General features: G+C 33.6%; 1 protein-coding gene across 2 annotated transcripts in view; it reads right to left on the reverse strand.

Moving 5' to 3' along the window:
• LOC150093795 (uncharacterized) overlaps window positions 1-21255 on the reverse strand; it is a 311113-nt gene that overhangs the window by 18252 nt on the left and 271606 nt on the right. The window contains exon 11 of one of the 2 annotated variants that reach the window (XM_090412758.1): window positions 11321-11434. The exons of the other annotated variant lie outside the window; for it this stretch is intronic. Coding sequence (XP_090268884.1) covers window positions 11321-11434 — 114 coding nt within the window. The remainder of the gene's footprint in view (window positions 1-11320; window positions 11435-21255) is intronic. 2 annotated transcript variants of the gene reach the window in all.

The raw sequence follows: 21255 nt of genomic DNA on the forward strand, positions 1-21255 counted from the left end.
TATTTCATCCCTATTATGTCAATCTGGTACTTATCCAGTTTTTTTGCTGGTTCCATTTCTTTGCTATTCAGGATTCTTATATCGATATATTTGTCTATCTCTCATAATATAAATAAGGTATAGGAAATTATTTCTAGCAGGTAGTACTAAAGAGGATCTTTTGTAAATTATATTGGATCTTTTTTTTTTTTTTTTTGTTCTGAAATGATTCTTTATTCTAAGAAACTTGGGAATAGTCATGTACTGGCATCTTTTCAGAAAATCTAGTGTATTAGGAAATCTTCGGTTTATATGCATCTTTTCAAAATTGCAGTAGTTATTAAAAACAACTCACTGTCAGTATTTACTATGGAGTTTATATTCCTTTCCGTGGGTTGCAGTATTTGTAATTAAATTAATATTGGAAAAAAAAAAAAAAAGAAAAAAAAAAGTAAAACAATTTAATAGATCAATGGCTAGTTTTGTTCGACACTACTGTGTAGTTCTTTAGATTAATACAATTAGCAGAAATATAAAGCAGTATTGACACGGAGATTTCTAAATAAACTATTTTTTATTTTTTTAATTCATTCAACACATGACAGAAGTTGAATGCAGGAGATCATGAGCACAGGTCATTGTTACAGGATACGACATATTCTATCTCTGTCTAATTCATCAATCCGTAGATCTCTTATGCATGCTGCCCAGAATCTAATATTGGGTTTTTATTACACTGGGTTGAACACTGAATCTTCTAGCCAGCCTCTTTAAATTTGCATACACCAGACCAAAACATCGTATGAATGTAAATTCAAGGAAGCCTGTGAAATTTGTATCAATCAACTTTCAACAAAAATGGAAACTATAAATTCCCAAGGATTTGGATGGCCCACATGTGACCCACATATAAGGGTAGTCTGAAGAGTTCTCGGCCTCAACCATAGATGGTAACGCTATTGGCAAGATTTTTTTTTTCTATGTTGGTAGATCTGTCATAAGCACCCATGTGAAATTGCAAGTCATTCTATCAAGTAGTTTGTTTTATGCAGCTGTCTGAAGCAAAAGTGTTGTCTGTATTCCTTGAAGTGGATAAAATTGAGTATTGTGCAGTTATAAAATTCTTTGTAAAAGAAGGTTTAACACCAAAAGAAATTCATTTGAAGTTCATAAAAGTTTATGGACAATCTTCTCCTTCGTTTTCAACAATTAAGAAATGGGCTGCCGAGTTTAAATGTTACCGTACCAGCTTTGAAGATAATTCACATGAAGGATGTCCAAAAAGTGTAATAACACTAGAAATCAGAAATCACTGATGATATATGGTATTGGATGACTGGCGAGTCGAAGTGCATGAAATTGCTGAGACTATAGACATTTCAAAAGAGTGTGTAGAATATATTTTGCACAAAGAATTGCAAATGAAAAAGATTTGCGCAAGTTAAGTGCCGCACTTGCTCATAGCAGATCAAAACGTACTCGCATGAACAGTGCTTGGAGTGTTTTAACAAGAATGAAACTGATTTATTACTATGGATGAGACTTGGATTCACCATTACACACCAGAATCAAAACAGCAGTCAAAGCAGTGGACAGAAGCTGGTTGTTCAGCACCAAAGAAGACAAGGTTGGTTCTACCATCAGGAAAGGTCATGGCATTGGTGTTTTGGGATACTAAAGGCATTTTGTTTATTAATTATCTTGAAAAGGGTAAAACAATAAATGGGAAATATTATTCCGATCTTTTAGGCAGACTAGACGAAAAAATTCGTGAGAAAAGACCTGGTTTGCAGGGAAAAAAAATCATCTTTCATCAGGACAATGAACCTGCCCACAAAGGTGGTTTTGGCAATGGGAAAATTAAGGGATCTGCACTATGAATTATTGGAACATCCATCCTATTCCCCAGATTTGGCTCCCTCTTACTTCTATCTCTTCCCAAAACAAACTCTTTCTTGCTGGTCAGCGTTTTTCTTCAAATCAAGAGGTGATTGCAGCTGTAGAAGGTTATTTTGCAGATCTTACTGAGAACCACTCTAAGGATAATGGCACTGGAGCATCAATGGAATAAATATATTAGTCTTAAGGGAGATTATGTTGAAAAATAAAAATAATTTTGAAATTGTATTGAAATTTGTTATTGAAAAAATGAAATTCGTTTTTTCATTGTTAGGATGAGAACTTTTCAGCCCATCCTCATAGCATCTTGAAAAATAAGAGAAACCCACAGTGGATAGCAGAAGAAAATAAATTTAATGAGATGGATAAACGACAGTAATTCTCAGATAGCAAACAGAAATTTAAATTAATATGACTATATGAAACTAGTAACTACCAGTGTAGTTTTACCAATGTAATTATGGATTTTTTTATTTCATTATTTTTTAAAATTTTTACACACACATACTTTTTTTTTTCACACCAGAGGTCAGGCTAGGGTCAATGGTTAACCAATGAAGCTTGTAGTTATTAGCTTTCATGGAACATCTGCACTAGCTAGACACATTAAAGTAAGTTTCATGGACATGTAGCAAAAATTGTAAGAATTTCATTCATTACATGGGCATCGTCAAGAATATACATTATCAAATAGATTCAAAAGATGAATGAAAATGAGTGATAAATCATGCATATATTAGTTCATGTCTTGGTCACAGCTGAAGTATATAATATTATACTATCAGCATTTTTTTGAATAATGGTTTCAGACATGTAAGAGAAACTAAATGCAAAAATTAACTCAAAAATACAAAAATTATATAGAATTTATTCAGAAACTCCAATATATTTCATCCAACATTACATGTACATCAGGGTGATATTTAACTTCATTCAAAAGATGAATCAAAATAAGTCATAAATCATACAGTTGCTGAAGTACATAGCATCAGTTACTGAAGGGGGGGAAAATGTCAACAATGCATGGAAATCTTTGAAAAAGTGCTTAAATGAATCCTATTGTTCAAAGAATAAATAGGTTGGGAATGAAATGGATGTGCAACCTTATTAAGCAAGAGATCCACCAGAAGAAGATGATGTGGATAGAATATCATGAGAATAGGAGTGAGAGGAGATATGAAATATATAAACCACAGGCCAGAAAAGTAACGTGTATTGTGCAGAAAGCTAAATTGGAGTATGAAAAGAAATTGGCTATGCAAGGTAAAGGCAATCCAAAAGAATTTTATCATTATGCTGCAAACAAAAGAAAGAATGTGAATGAATAAGTTTACTGAATGCAGATGGTAGTCTAGTGTCAGAAGCTAATGAGATTGTTCAATTAATGAGTGCTCACTTTGCTAAGATATATCAATCAACCAAGTGTATGTAACATGGTGCACAGAGCTACTGCAACATTGGATGAAGAGTTAGAGGTGCATGAAAATGAAATTGAAGAGCTGTTGCAGACAATCGCACATCTCCTGTTACACCCTTCCTAATGTCATTAATATATAGATTGAACAACAATGGCCCAATGACTGAACCCTGAGGTACACCGCTGGCCAACTTAAATCTGGCAAATTCACACGCCATTTATATTCCAATCTCATATTCTTCAGTTGACGCAACAGCTTTTCATGTGGTCAAATGCCTTAGCAAAATCCAACATTATCACAGAGTTTCCATTCCAAACCTGGATAAGAATTTGTCAATAGGAACAGATGGAGTATCAGCATGTTTGCTACAGGAATTGGCTATCTCTTTCACATTTGCATAACTTGGGGTCTCAGCTATGGAATGATACCACAGGAATGTATGATAGTTCTGTTGTACAAGGATGGTGCAAAAACCAACATGTCTAACTACCAAACTATCAGTATTTCTGGTATGGTAGTGAAGATTTTAGAAAAGTTGGTAAGAACTTGCATAGGTTTACTAAAGGAAAGTCATGTTTTAGCAATTTGCATATATTTTATAACTATGTTACAGCTGACTTGGATAAAAGGAATGGAACCACTATGATAATGTTGGATTTTGCTAAGGCATTTGATAGGATACCACATGAAAAGCTGTTGCGTAAACTGGAGAATATGAGATTGGAATATAAATGGTGTGTGTGTGTGAATCTGCCAGATTTAAGGTGAACAGCGGTGTACCTCAGGGTTCAGTCATTGGGCCATTGTTGTTCAATCTATATGTTAATGACATTAGGAAGGGTGTAACAGGAGATGTGCGATTGTCTGCTTGATGCGAAGATAAGCAGGGCAATCAGGGATGCTACTGATATCTAGAACTTACAAAATGATTTGAATAGGCTGGAAATTTGGGCAAATGAAAATGGCTATCAGTTTAATGTTAGTAAGTGTAAAGTTATGCACTTTGGTATAATTAGATTTCCAGCAGTATATTATATTAGCTGGGTTATGCTATAAGAAAGTGATGAGGTGAGATCTTCACATAATGGTGGATAGGAATTTGAAGTTCAAAGGTCACACAGCAAATACAACCGAGAGGATAACTGCAATGTTGAAGCAAACCTTGACATCTATGGATAAGGAAGTCATTTTGCCTCTTCATAAGCCTTGATAACCACACCTGGATTATTTTGCGAAGATTTGGTCTCCCAGGTTCCAAGAGAATAACGAAGCAATGGAAGGGGTGTAGAGAAGAGTTACAAAAATTATATCTCGATTATGGGATTTAGATCATGAGGACAGATTGTGTGGATTACAGACTAGTCAATAGGAAAAAGGGAGGTGATACGATAGAGGTCTATAAACTTCTGAATGGGTGTTATAGGATATCGTCTGATGAAATTTTTCGTTATATGGAAGGTGGGGAGAGAAAGCGGGAGCATCCTTGGAAGTTAAGTTTGTTCGCAATTAAAAAAGGGGTAAGAGCTAAGTTTTTTTCTCACAGAGCAGTGAATACTTGGAATAGTTTGCCTTTAGAAGGATGAGTGCATCTAGTGCAAATGAATTTAAGGGAAGTATGACTGCTAGTTTGGGTGATTTATAGCCTCTTTTGATGAGTTCATGACTCCCTGGAATTCTCAGATAATATTATCTATTAATATATATTCAAAACCTTTTTTGAATAATGGTTTCACACATGTAAGAGAAAATTAATAATATAAAAATTAACACAAAAATACAAAAAGTAATAAAAATTATATAGAATTTATTCAAAAACTCCAATATATTCCATCCAATATTACATATACATGGTCAGGGAGATAGACTGTTAACTACATTCAAGAGATGAATCAAAAGTCATAAATCATGAGTCAAATGAGTCATAAATCATGCATATATTAGCTCATGTCTTTGCAGCTGAAGTATACAATGTTACACTATTAGTATATTTTTTGAATAATGGTCAAACGTAAGAGAAAACTAAATATAATTTATTATGCCTATAAATTTTGCTCGATATGTCATGAACTTTCAGGGAGAAGACAGAAAAATTGGTAACAATTAAATTCTGAATATAAGAACAATTCACACGGCATGTTCAATAGGAGGAAACACTGTTAGAGTGTTTCCTCCCACTGAACTAGGAATAATTAATTTCTTTAAAAATAATAAATAAAAATATAAACAATTATAAGCAATCACTTCCCAATTCTTAGAAATAGCATACAGTCAGTCTGTCTGATTAATATTAGGAGGGTGGGCTTCACACATTTCAAAAAATAGACTATCAAACTTGAATCCATTGTAGTGTAGTATCTTCATATGGTTCCAATGAACTGTGTCAAGTGCCGATGGCATGAACCTTCAGAATCCAAAAATCTAATATAATCTTGTGTTCTTTGATTCTAACAGTAGCAGCAAAGATAACAAGAACACGATATTTGACAAACATCGAGCAAGGATAAAGGTATCTTTGATAGGGGATAAGGTGGTGTACAAATTATATCTCTGAAGGGTCTTTGATATTTGTTCAGATGTTGTATGCTGATCCTTTTAACATCAGATTGCAATCTTATGATAACTGATTATTGTCATCCCTCTGGAACATGGATGATAATTATCAAATATTTTCTGTATCAAGGTCTCACTGTATCCATTAATAATAGAGTAAGTTATTTTATTTAAAGCTTCTAACAGAAAAGACTGAGAAGAGCAAATTGTGGGTACTTGGTGTACAAGGCTTTTGATAATACCCATTTTTTGTGAAGGATAATGATGTAAAGATGTGTGGATATATCTGCCTGAAAAAGATTGCTTCCTGTAAACAGAAAATTCAATATTACCAGCAGAATTACTAAATTGTTAGATTCATATTCAATAGTGAACATGAATGCAAGCATATAAGGAATTAATTTTATCCAGAAACTGAAGTTGTTGTTTCAGAGTGAGACCAGATTGCAAAGATGTCATCCACAAAACATAACTAAATGCGAGGTTGAGGAGAAATGGTATTAGAAATCTGATCCTCTAAATGCTCCATAAAATAATCAGCTAAAGCATGTGATATAGGACTACCCGTCTCAGTACTTTCGATCTGCTGAAATAATTTATTATGCCAAGTAAAATAGCCGGCTTTGATAATAAACTCGAATAAACTGACAAAGTTAACAGGGGAATCTACTTGTAAAAGCTGTGGAGTTTCTTGAAGTCATATATTTGTAAACAGTGAAACTACATCAAAGGAAACCATCACTTCAGACTCTCGAAGATGAAGATCTAATTTTTTCTTTGAAGTGAAAACTATTTTTATATAAGAGATGGTATTCCCAGTAAAATTTTGTAGAAGTCCTTAAAGATATTTTGTAGGAGAACCTATGCAATCAACAATTGGATGTAATGGATAACCAGATTTGTGTACCTTAGAAAGATCATAAATACATTGCTCATAACAATTAGGGGATATTTTAGTTTCTGTTAGATAATTATAAATTTCCGCAAATAATTAAACTATTGGGTACTTTATACATGAATAAATATTTCTTACTTATGGATAGGGTATAAGTGATGAGATATTGTTTAAATAATCGATATTTATTACAAATTATACATTTTAGCGTGAAATAATTTTAACAAGAATATCTCCTAATTGTTTTGAGCAGTATACATGGGTGACTAACATGATGAATCCACAACTCTTTAATAGTATAGGTATCTAAGGAATATGATCTAATAATTTATTTAATTTGTTTAGCTGCTTTTGAAAGAAAAAGATTTTGATATCAGCTGCCATGTCTGGTCATAATAGGTTAGGTTAAAAGTGCAGGGTACTTGGTAGATTTCAGCCAAATCCTTAGATTTGCCTTTCTTTTCCCTCAAATTTTTGAAAAATTGTAATATCCCATTAAATTGTTACACTATTTTTTTTAATCTTAAATCTTAATTATAATCTTAGTTATAAGCTTGCTTAAAGTGTTCATAAAGTTAATCTCAAAAGGCTGATAGATAAATTGACACATGCAAAGAGCATTCACTCAGCAAAGAATGTCAGTTATTCAATTTTTGTGGAAGGCGATCTTAATCAAGCTAGCATAATAGTTTCTTGTTTAGTTAACTAATTGAAATATTATATCAAATGGGTATGAAGTAATATTCATGTCAGTTTCTGGAACAGAAAACTATGTAGATACTGGAATGCAAATAAAAAATTTACTTGCTAAAATTAATTATTTACAGTCACCGGTGTGGAATTCAATATTTCAAATAGACAGGATGAACTACTTTGTTCCAGAAAAAAAGAACATAAAAGGCACATCTGGAAAGTAGAGCCAAAAATGTGGGCTATCTCAACATGCATTAGAAAAAGGCAATTTCATAAAATCGAAGAAAGTGAGCCTACTTTGCAAATCCCAGTTTAAATTGAAGAGACTATTCCTGGAAATAGCACAAGTTTTCCAGAACCCTGCTAGCTGAAACAGAATGGACGATATGATTTTAGATTCTGGTGCACTGCCCTATCTATTCATCAGCATTAACAACAGTAATCACCTCATACTGATAAATTATTTATCTGCATTCCAGTGTTTAAATAGTTTTCTGTTTTCCAAAAACTTCAACATGAAAATACAAGGGCATGAACTAAATATAACAAATACAGCAAATAGACAAATATTATATAGTTCGATTATTTATGGTTGGTTAAAGCAAACCTACAAGAGGCTTCTTAACTATTCATATAGCAGAACCTTTCTAATAGCAACAGAAAGTTAAGGATATCCAATACTATATTTCATCTGCATAGTAACTATGATAGCAAAAAAAAATTAATCACAGAGCAATGAAACATCTAATTTTGATCACTTTTAATGTAAGCCCCATTCAAAGGCTGTTAATCTATTGTATGTAAATATTAATACTGTGGCTGGACTAAGGATCAGAAAATTCATATATCCTGATCTAGAAACCAAATATGGAACTATGAACTTTTTCATGCCACTTGAGCTGTGCAATATGCAGGCTACTACTGGTCTCATACCAAGCTATTAATAAAGTTCATCTAAAGATGTTCACCTAAAAAAAATACATACACATGATGGAATTCAAATCCACAGCATGTTGAATGAAAAGCAGATATGCTAACTACTCAGCCAAACAGTAATGCTAATAATCCAATTTAAACCAAATGGCTAAAGATAACAAATAAAATGGAAAATTCAAGATTAACTGCTTCCATACAAAATTTCAGTATCAATCAGTTTATTAAAAACACAATGTGGGAGAGGGATAAAAACAACAGAATACTTAAAAGAGAATGAATGAAAAAAAAATCAAACCAATTCTGATAAAAGCAACAATAAAATGCACAAGAATAAAGTGTAAATGGATCAGTAAGAGCTTTGATGGACTGGATGGTTGAGTGGTTAATGTATCTGTTCTCCAACTAATAGGCTAGAGGTTGGAATCCTGCTTTTGGCATCGATGTTTGTGACTGTCTTTAGGTGGAAGATTAATTTGCCTGATGCAAGACCAATGTCCTCCGGCTTGGAGGTCTGAAGTGGCAACAAAAAACTGAAATAGAGATGAAATATATAAAAACAAAAATGAACTACAAAAGAAACACAGAAAGATGAAACAATTGTGCAAAATAAAATACATTAAAGCCACAACTTAATATAATACATGAATAAAGAGAAATGTAAAAAAATAAAAACAATACCCTTAAAAAATGGCAAAATTATGTCTGGAGTCTGAATGAACTATAAATGTATATAAAAACAATGACCCAGCAGAAAATATTAATATTAAAACTAAAAAAAATACAAAAGACAAAATAACAGCTAAACTATTAAATTTTAAAAAATTGCAGAAAACTGCAAGATTCTTAAAATTCTAAAATAAGGTTTGGAAGGCTGGAAAAACAATAGCTTATGTAAAAAAAGACTAGTTATGTCAATGGAATATATACTAATGACTACAAACTCATTATCATCCATTGAGGGATTTTAGGCCCAGTGGCCTGTTTGGTCTGAATATTATTTTGGGCAATCTTGAAATGTCCATTTTTTTCGATATATTCAATACACTACTTTCGGTATTTATATACTTTGTCTAATACTGCCTATTTTTAGTTCTTTACACATGTCCGTTTGTCTCAGAGAGTATAGCTTGCTGTCCTTTGCTGAAATTTCATTTCTCCAGTTTCTATTCTTTTTTTCTTCTTCTGCAGTTTTTATGATCATAATTCACTTCTGTACAGTAGAGAAGGTGTTGCAAAAACTTTATAACCTCTTATTCTTGTATGCTTCTGAACTTGGTTAGGTTTGAAAATATTATTAATCATTCCTATTATCTTTAAGAAAGTTTGAAATTTTGATATCAATGTCAGCTTATTTTGCATATGATACAGCACATCATATCTGAAGCAGTTAATTTGTTCTAAAATTTTATTTTCAATCATAAATTTTACTTCTGACTGGCAATGGTCCTTTAAAAGCCATGATTTTTGTTTTGGCTGTTGATATTTGCATTCCCAATTTTTTTAGCAATTATGTTCAAGGAATATATTGATCTTGGAAGTTCATCTTTGCTTCTTGCTATTATCTGGTCATCTGCAAACAAAAGGGTATTGAGTATAGTTCCACGATCCAGTTTAAATGCTAGTTTTATATATATATATATATATATATATTAGGGAGGGCTCTCTCTGCCCACCCCCCAAGTTCCGGATGGGTAGACCGGTTCTCCTTGAATTCTGATGCAATCCCTAAAATCCCTCAATGGATGATAATGAGTTTGTAGTCATTAGTATATATTCCATTGACATAACTAGTCTTTTTTTACATAAGCTATTGTTTTTCCAGCCTTCCAAACCTTATTTTAGAATTTTAAGAATCTTGCAGTTTTCTGCAATTTTTTATTCTGATTCACTCAGGGGTAGCCCTGAGTTTCAAAACGTTTCAAATAACTTGACAAAAAACGTGACACAAAAAGGCTTATAATTTTATATTATAAAGTAGTATATATATATATATATATATATATATATATATATATATATATATATAAAAATTTTTTTTTTTTTTCCCATTTGTTTACTGTTGCATCTAGTTTGTTCCTTAAGACTGTCAAAGGGTTTCTGGTAATCTGCAAATGCTATGAGCATTCAACATTTCTATGTTGAATTCGCAATGTTTTAACATTAAAATCTTTAATATAAAACAATCACAAACTCTTAGATTTCTTTATTCTTCTCTTTCCCTCATCTGTTCACCTAAGGACATTCCCCCCCCCTTTTTTTTTTTCAGATCCAGGAGTACATGAAGTGCCCCATAAATACATTTGGCACCATCGCTACAGCAAGTCAGGACTAACAGAGGATGTCTTAGACACTCCTTCCACACAAGATTAGATGGAAGAAATTAAGTGGTACACAGAAGTCACGACAAGTCAGAGAGACTGTTTTTGGAATCAGCAGCATTAAAACATTCCCCAAACATCATCAACAAGTATGGCTGTATCAATTTATCAAAAGTCAGGGAGACAGTTATTTTAAGATCAAATTAATACTTGTTAACTTTTCTCCATATCCAACAATACATGGCATCAATTAGGACTTTAGTTCTTTAGTGCTGTCTGTTACAATTTTATACTGTTTCCACTATTAACTAATTGTTGCTGTTTGCATACTGTGACAAACTGTGCTCTGAAGATGGGTAGAAAATGAGCAAAATATCAGCAACTAAGTATATACATATTATTTTCTTATTATTATCTTGTGTTGTAAATTAAACCGTAATAAAACCTAACATGAACCAACACATAAGCCTTACTACTCGTTCTTCCAGAGTGGATTTAGTCCGAGCAATCTAAATCAATTTGGATGTGAAATGAATTCAAACATAATGTGTTCTCAGTGAAAAAAATGCTAAGCCTTAGAAACAATTAAATCTAATTACTAAAAAAAAAAATTCTCTATATGTAATTATTACCTGATGTAAATAAGGATTAAGTGGTGTGTTCACGATTCCATCTTTGGAACAGGCTTCAGCCCAAGGGCCTAGATGTTTATCATTTATTTCTTCGACAAGGCTTGAAATATCTAACTGAAATATGCAATTTTGTCTAAAATCATTTTTACTAATGAAAAATATTAAAATTAAAACTATTTTAATGAGCTAAATTTATTCTGTTTATGACAAATCTACATTTGTATTTCCGAACTGGAAAATAAAATGTAAACAATTGTCACAATTTTAACTTTTTTTTTTACTGTGAAATTTTTTAATTCCACCCCACATCCTCAAAAATAAAGCAATAATATAATAAAATTTAAGTTGTAAGGGACGTACTATTTCATAACCAAGAGCCAATTTATAATAATATAAATTGCATTATAAATATGATGATAGCCTTGGACTGTTTCTATTCTCATTATGATAATATCCAAATCTCTGTATTCAATACAGGGTGTCCAGGCTAAAGGTATCCAAAAATACATACACATATTTTAGCATCTATAAGGTTTATTACAATATATATATATATTGTTATTATACAGAGTAACTCACCAAGTTTTTATCAATGTTAGTAAAGTTCAATGTGGGCATCTTTTGTAGCTTGACATATGTCAAAACGATACTCGAGCTCTTGCCAAGTGTTCTCCAGCATCTGAGGTGTTATTAGAGCAACTGCTGCAGCGATATGCTGTTTCAAATCATCGAAATCTTTGAACTTTTCTTTGGCACACCCACAGTCTTTAATAAAGCCCGATGGAAAAAAGTCCAATGGAGTCATATCTGGAGATCTATGTGGCCAGGCCCTCTTCTGATCTAACATCCAAGAAACAGCATGAGACAAAACCAATCTTGGAAAAACTTCCTATTGACTGAGCTTTAGTTTGAGAAAACCTAGAGTGGTTCTCACATTATAAGCCATTATTTTTGGATACCTCTAGCTTAGACACCCTGTGTATCTGTTACAGTGTCAGATATGATTCAGCTGGTACCTAGTTACCAAATACAATGTTTATTTATAGTTTATTGATAGCTTATAGGTATGAAAATGTAAGTACACAAAGAAATATTAACTTTTAGAGAAAGTTATTGAATGAAGGTGAGCAAAAGTGCCATACCATGCCAATGGAAAAAAAATCTGTTGGCATCACTTTCTTGACCTTTTATTTTCTGGTGTGTAGAGTGCAAAAGTACTGAACATAAGTAGATGATGGATGTCGAACTGGTGTTCACAACCAAATCATTTGACTTTTCTGAATTATTTCAACTAGTGGTCTTTATCGGCTTTCTTCAAAAATGACAGTATTGGGAATATGGTCTTGCCAATGCTCCTGGTTCAAGTTTTGCCAGGGCCCTTGAACTTGAAGGATCCCAAAAAATGAGAAAACCGAACAAAAGAAATTAAACAGAAAAAAAGATGATAGTGAAGAAGAGCAAGTAGAAAAAATAGAAGACAAAACTGAGTAAATATATATGAACACACAAGGTAAAAGTATTATTTATTAAACCTTTATTTCTAAGTAAAAAGTGCCAGGCTAAATGGAGATTTAGTCTTGCACTTTTGGTTTTGCTGCTGTGCAAGAACAAAGAATGTCTGTCATTGAGCCTATGAACCTGAAAAGTTGATATCCCCATTTCATGCATATCAAAAAATACAGTACAAAGCAATTGTAGAACTTGATTATCTTAGTAGATTTGGAATCATCTGCTTTTATAACTCCAAATTTATTCAAGATTCCTCAATTCCTGGTCCACCACATCCTGCATTGCCCATATAAGCCTTTATCCAGGCTGTTCCTAAAAAGAGATAGTAGAACAAACTATTCTACCACTACTACTTCAGTATTCCAGAAAGTAATACAGGGTAATTACTAACAAATTTCTTCACTACCCAAAGACCTCTCAATTTTTTTCTCTCTATCCTTGAAAGGTTATTTTGCAAACCTATAGCACATTTTGTACCATGGGTGAGCTAAGGATAGTTTTTTTGTTTTATATATATATATATTTTATTTATTTTTTATGTGGTCTGGAAACCCTGGTTCTAGAGACCGAACATGGAACTTTTTCAGGCTTCCAATAAGCAGGGTGGTGGTATCACACCAGGCAATGAAATTCATCTCCCACCTGAACACAATCCCAAACATCTCATCTCCCACCTAAACACAAGCCCATGGTGAGATTCAAACCACAGCCAGCAAGTTGGAGAGTAGGTATGCTAACCACCCAGACCAACAATTTGTGATTACTAATTCAACTGCTCATTTCATAGAAAATCTAGCTAATCTTACCAACCTCCGGACACACACACACACGCCATAGAAAAGTTTGGAGAAACTCTAGTTTTTCAGTATTTCCATGTCATTAGTGTCTGGGAATGAGGTCTTCTTATCAATATCCCTCCTGACCTTTGTGACTGGATTACTAGCTTCTTCTCAGATTTATCAATGCTGGAGCACCCCAAGGATGTGCTTTCTCCTATGCTCTTCTTCCTATACATTAATAACTTCTCTCGCTAACTTCGAATTCTATCTAATTTTGCTGATAATAGAACACTCCATTCCTCTTCTTAATTCACAAAATCTTTGAATGTTCATAGGATTTAAACTTCAATATCTTATATAATCAATACTCTAAAAAACTTATCTTCTCACCCAAATGAAATAAGTGAATTTCAGTGCTATCAAAACACAATTTTTTATTTCTGGGGAGAAAGACCATGCTCTTCTCTCTCTCCCCCCATACTTTTGATTCCAGTAAAGATCAGTTTTCTCTTCTTCAGTTGACCTTTCGCATCTAGCCTACCTCAGTACAAACACATCACATCCATAGCCTCCCCAACCTCCAAATCACTTGGCATTTTTCATTCAAACAAAAATACCACTCATAAACAACTTTTGGCACTTCATAAATCCCAAATACACCCAACCTCAGAATGCTATTCTCAATATTTGGGCTAGTATATTCAAAACCTCCCTAAAAATGCTCGATTGTATCAGAAGATAGCACCCTGCATGATCCCTCTCTCATGGATTCTCTCCAATTCATCACAGACATTGTTTCTACACTGTCAGTTTTACAAGAATTTATATGGATGCCTCTTAAAGTTCAAGTACATGACTACCATCCTTCACTTTTCTCTAATCATGTAAAAAAGAAGCTGTTGTTTGGCATTCACACACAGTTCAACTTCAAAACTATTTAACCGACTTCTCATTCCCTTCCTTGCATATTAGGATTGATTTAAAAAAAAAAAGGAAAAACTCTTTGAAAAACATTCTCAACACATATCAACATTCAAAGATAAACATCACTATAATGACCGACCTTTTTGTGCTTAAATATAACAACTAATTTTTCTAATAGTATTAAAGTAACTAACCAGTTTAAATTTTTATAATGAACATAGATGTTATGTAATTTTACAGGGAAATTTCAAGTTTTGCTCCTTTTATATTTTTCTTAAATGCAAATACAATTACTGTGCATTACTACTAATAGGTTCAACGTTATGTTACACCTAGGAATTTATTGCACTCCATTCCACACAACCCACTATCTACAATACTTAAGCTTCCATCTACTCAACTACACATCTCCACACCACAATCTATCAACCACATATGCTATCTACCACCACAATAGTAGTTGTAAATTGTGTGTATACCAGGGTTAATTTGTCTCCATCCTGGATGAAAAACCGGTTTCTGGGGGGGGGGGGGGAATCCTCCTACCTCCATATGGCATTCACTAACTCATCAATTCAAAAAGTCTGCATAAAGATTTCTCTTATCACAATGAAAATCAGACTAAGGTCTTTTCAAATGAAGGATACAATGTTCTATAATTCTTCCATTTGCACTACAGAGGCAATTTAAGATCAAATTGGAAAATACAAGGCTGCAAAAAATTATCAATGGCAATTTGTTCTACTCCCCCAGACCAAGTTGTGCTTCACTCAAATTTCAGGAGTCTGGGAGAAAATTTTTTTCTAATTCATCAAAGTGATTTTGATAAGTGAATTTTTAATGTTGTCACTTCGAGTAAAAAAAAAAAAATGTACTTAGAGAATTATTTAATTTTAGGCAAAAAACTGCAATAAAAGGACTGTTTACTCTATGTTTTGGAATGCAGGTTTCTGACTCTCAACGTAACATCTAGCTATGTCACATAATAGCTGCTTATTCATTTGATCTACGAGATTTTCTCCTACACAACTATTTCCTACATATCTCTTTGTACAAATCCCCATTCTGTCAATACTCATGCTTCCAATTCGTTTTTGGCCTATGGTCATAAGTGTTAAATAAACAACGTAAACTATATTTGCTTTTTATAGAATCCTAAATGAGAAGCTTTATCCTGTGGCTTGATTGAGAAGAAACAGTGGCACATGACTATAACTTACACTGAGAGCAAAAGAGCACTTGCAACTTAGATTTAAATTTGCTTGGTTACAAAATAAACGTACATATTAGAACACTTCCCTGCATTGCAGTTTTTGCTTTCTTGAAAATAAAATTCTCTAGCACTTCATTAAGGTTATTTTTAAGTTTTAGAGAGTAAAATAACTTCTTAGAATTTCTTCACTGATTACCAAATTTAAAAAAAAAAAAATACTGAAGTATTTTGCAGTAAGACAAAGGTTTGAGTAATTTTGATACATGGTATCAGAGCAGTTGGTGTTGACAATGCTCTTTAGTTATAAAGCCATGGATTTGAATTACATTTAGGATGAGAATCTTTAAGGGTATTAAGTGAAGGTGGATTACTTCTCATTCAGAAGGTGGCAAAGTTTTTTTCTCCCAGCAACTAAGTTTTTTTTCATCTCACCAACAGGCCAGAAAAATATGCAATTTGTATATAAAAATATTTTTATAGACATAAGCATCACCTATTAAAATCATGGTTACAAAAACCAAGTATGCTTGGCAAACTATGGATCCTAAGAGACCATACACATATAACTGACATAATTTTAAGCTGTATTAGCAAGTGGATGCCCTCCCTGCCCTCCATCCACTTCTTAGCAAGTGGATGGAGGGCAGGGATTAATAGACTGTTGGCTTACTACTATTGAAGCATTCTGAGTAATGTAAACATGTTTACATTACTGATATGTGAAAAGCCGTTCATTAGATAACATGGATGGTCCGTTATTGCCTACAAATTGTAATTTAAGTCAGACTAGCAAAAAGATTTATAATCTTTTTGCTAGTCTGAATGAATATTAGGATCACCAGTTTGTTGCATTCTCCCACAATTACCAAATCTTGGCTGTCTTGATAACTTACTGGATCACCAGCCATGACAAAATACAGGATTCTGAGAGCTGTACAAGGTGTGGCAATTTAATTCCTGGAATGGCCACGTAGTGTCGCCCATGTGGTGATTTGGTTGGAATCATGTGAGTAATCATGTTTGTATATCTTTTAACTAATGCATGCATAAACCTCAAGCCAATAGAGCCGTTTGCTGGTTGGCTATTGCAAAAACAATAATCTGCATGTAAACTTTGGCATAAAAATGTGTGATCAAAATTTGGAGCAGCATGTTAATATAAAATTGTGTGTGAAAATCAATAAAACTGCTACTGAAATGTTGTAGTATAGATATGCTAAAAAAGTCAAGTGTCTGAGTGCATAAGAGATTCAAAGGTGGGCAAGAAGATGTGAACGACAACCCCAAAAATAAAAATGACGGAGGCAGATGTGAATAGAGTGTAAGATTTGGTACGTCTGACAGACGATTCAGTGTGTGATTAATGGCTGGTGAATTGTAAATGAATCGAGAAACAGTCAGGGTAATTTTAGCAGAAGAATTGGATATGCGAAAGATTGCTGCGAAGTTTGTGCCTCGGATCTTAATGAACAAACAGAAGCAATGGCAGATTCAAGTTGCAACTGATCTTTCTGCAAATAAGCAGATGTTTCCAAGAGTAATTATGCAGGCAGTGGAAAATTCCAAGTTTGCAACATAAAAAAAAAAAAAAAAAAACATGCATGTCACATTCGCACTTCAAGACCATGCTAGTGTGTTTCTTTAATCACAAGGGGATAGTTCACTATGAATTCACTGAACAGAGCCAAACAGTCAACCAAAAATGCTATTTAGAGGTGCTGAAAAAATTACGCGATTCTGTTCGGAGAAAAAGACCTGAATTGTGGCCTGACAAGTGGATTATCCATCACGACAATGTGCCAACCCATAGTGCACTCATCGTGAGAGAGTTGCTAGCCAAAAAATCGATTATCGAATTAGGTCATCCTGCTTATTCACCTGACTAAACTCCCTGTGATTTCTGGCTGTTTCCAAAATTAAAGACCGTGTTAAAAGAACAAATATTTTCTGACATCGCTGATATCTAGCATAATGTGATTAAGGAACTCAAGAGTATTCTGGAAAAAGAGTTCCAGGCCTGTTTTCAAAAAGGGGAACACCGTCTAAACTGGTGTATAAATGCACAAGGGGACTACTTTGAAGGTGACAGTAGCCACTAATGTATAGTTCCGAATGTAGGCTTTTTTTACAGGTGCATTCCGGGAATTATATTGTCACACCTCGTATATCAACATATTTACTGCACTATATTAACAAAATAATGAATTTTATAATTTTAAAAACCAGGTATATATATTCAAGTACAAATAAATAAAACTACAAGAAAACAATTAAACCCTACTCTAGTAGGCCATTAATTAAAGATGCCAAGAAATTATATTCTTGGTTTAATCCTTTATCCAAGTGTAAGCAAACACAGTTTGCACCTGAAGTAACTTCAGGACTGGGCAACTCGTATATAGAAGCAAATGACTTCCATCACTTGCCTTAGTATCCCATAATACAAAGCACACATCCTTACAGAAATGTATAATGCAATGAATTATGGAAAGGGTCACTATCCAGACCGGTTTCAAACTTTATTGAGGTCTCATCAGTGGGAGCCAGATGCAGAAGTGATACCAAGGTTGAAGTAATGCAGAAGTCATATTTCCATAAATTCATAACCGGTCTGGGTAGTGACCCTTCCCATAATGCATAGTATTATACATGTCTGTAAAGATATGTGCATTATGGGATATTAAGGCTTTGAAGTCATTTGCTTCTATATATGAGTTGCCCAGTCCTGAAGTTACTTCAAGCGCAAACTGTTTGCTTACACTTGGATAAAGGATTAAACTAAGAATATAATTTGTTGGCATCTTTAATTTATAGTATAACTAAGAAAAGCTTCTTATTCTAGTAGCCATAATCTACTTACAGGTTGGTCTGAATTGCTTGAAAAAAATTTTATATTTAAAGTAGGACTTCTAAATTTAGATAATTTAGCCCGCTGAGAGTACTAAATGTGCTATAAAATTTACCCTTTATTGGTGGAATGGCATTAAAAAAAAGCTAACTCATTGTATATAGTCTGCAAAAACATATGGGTGATAAGAGATATTCCAAGATTGTTTCATGAATTATATCCAAAACTAGCATCCAAAACAACAACAAAAAAAGACTAGATTTCAGACAATCTCTACTATAGTTTTATTAGAAAAGACCAGCCACCTCCAAAAACTGGCTCTTGCTAGCAGGAATATTCAAGTTACATGGCTCAACAAAAAGTATTGTTGTTATCCAAGGAGAGGGACAATGTACATCAGTAAAAACTTGAAAAATCATAGAAAGAAATATTTTCAGTAGTATTTGTTGGAATTTTGTGTTTTTGCTACTTGTTTGTTCCTACTGCTTTTGATTTCTGATAATTGCATCCATAAAGAAGTGCATGTTTGCAGCACAGAAAGCTTTGACACAAAGATTGAGTTTATCCTACATTTTCCCAGTGGATGCACTGCAAGAATTGTTTCATGTATGAACCAATTTGTGAAATGTTAGAGTGAACAAAAAAGAAGGAAAGCATTAATGTATGTGAAAAGTGTATTGAAAAGTTAGAGCATTTTGAAATGGGAGCCAGCATCGGCAGTAGTAAACAAAAATCGCATGGAATTGTTAGTCATGTCAATACAGGGAACAGAGTAGAAGAGCTTAGGTAACAGCTAATCAAAAGTGAAATGAAGCATCTAAAGAAGAAATTGGCTGATTAAATGAGAAAGTATTATGCAGAAAGAGTCTGTATGATGTATGGGGGATTCAATCATTCATTTGGTGTGATGACTAGTAAAGGACACAAAACATGCTTTCTTGGTGGAACATTGCAACAAATAACCGATGCTCTGCAGAGAACGAAAAAGAAGGCATCAGAATTATTGATAGAATTCTTGTGGGCAAGTGACTTGGCGAAAAAAGGAATGTTGATAGAGACTTGAGGAAGTTGTTTCTGGAAAAAACATTTTACCAGATATGACAACAGTAAGTTGAAATGAATAGCAAAATGGCTGAGTTATGTGAGGTAAGTGGTTCACTTTGTGAATCTGTGGAGTGAATTTGAAAGGAAGTTGGAATGGATTAAAGTTGATAAAATGCATTTGAATGGGTTTGGTGTTAGGCATTTAGAAAGAATATTGTTTGCTGAGAATGCACAGAATCAAGAAGTTAATGTAGCTAACAATCAAAGGAACTTGTAAAGCATGACAGCACAGAATGGCTTCCAAGACAAAGGGATTGTTATGTTTGTTGCATTGATTGAGTCAGTATGCCCAAAGATAATTGGTATAAGTGAAACTTGGTTGTCTAAGGGTGATGTGCTGTTGTGAATAGAAATGAAATGATATACAATTTTCCAGAAGGATAGGAAGGTGAAAAGAAGAGGGGAGGGAGGGAAATTACTGTTAATGATTGCAGAGGAATTGTGTTCACAAAGTGAAAGTTGATAGTATGTGCATATTTTCAATCTGTGTGGTGTGAAGTTGAAATTAACAGGGTAGTATATCTGATAGGATGCTGTTATAGGCCAGGGAATGTAGAGAATATGGATTGAGAATTGTTTTAGCAAATTAGTTAGGCATGTAAAAAGTTGATCCTGATGAGAAACAGAAATATAGAATGGAAGGAGGAAATAGTGTACGGGAGCAAGGAGAGTGAAATTGTTGAATTTTTCAGGGATAAATATCTTAAGAAGAATGCGATCGAAGCAACTAGAGGCTTTAGTGTTTTTGATTTGGTGATAACTTCAAAAGATGTATTTGTTAATGAGGTATTATCACTCACCAGTTGGTGAGAGTGATCATGAGGTACTCGTTCAAGAAGTGGCGAAACAAAGAAAGGCTACTGCCAGAAAAGGATATATGCGAAATTATAAGATGGTTGATTATGGGATGCTCTGTAGCCAACTAGCATCAATACATTGGGTAGATAAGATGCAGAAAAGATGTTGACAGTGCATGTGGGAATTCAAGAGGTAGTATCCAACTCAAGCAATCTATAAGTGCATACCAAAATTAAGCAAGTAAAGAGAGTAGGAGTGAAATGGATGAATTGGATATCAAGCAAGCAGTGTTGGAAAAGAAAATGTTATGGAAGAGGTACAAGACAATTGGTGGTGATCAGATCCACAAGAAGTAAGAAGTGCAGGCTAAGAAGGTGATGAGAATGGTAAAGAAAGAAAAGGTGCAGTATGAGAGGAGAATGGTTGATCAAGTCAAGGTTAACTCAAGGGAATTTTTCTGCTATATGGAAAGCAACCAAAAGGAAGAATTGCAGGAATATGGAAAGCAAAAGGAAGAATTATGGCAGCTTGACAGTGATGGATGGTCATGACAGCAGAGTGACCATTGCAAAGGCTGGGGAATTATTAAATGGGCAATTTATCAGTGTATATTGTACTGGTGTAAATGGTGCTGTCCAAGATGAAGCCAAGTATTAGTATTGGAAGAATCAGAGGTGTATCAGGCGTTGATTGGGTTAGATGTTAATAAAGCTGTGGGAATGAATGACATATTACCACACATTTTTAAGGAATAGCACAA

This window comes from Typopeltis vanoorti, chromosome 23 (assembly GCF_054136105.1).
Source record: "Typopeltis vanoorti isolate ZY-2024b chromosome 23, IOZ_Tvanoo_1.0, whole genome shotgun sequence".
Classification (NCBI taxonomy): Eukaryota; Metazoa; Arthropoda; class Arachnida; order Uropygi; family Thelyphonidae; genus Typopeltis; species Typopeltis vanoorti.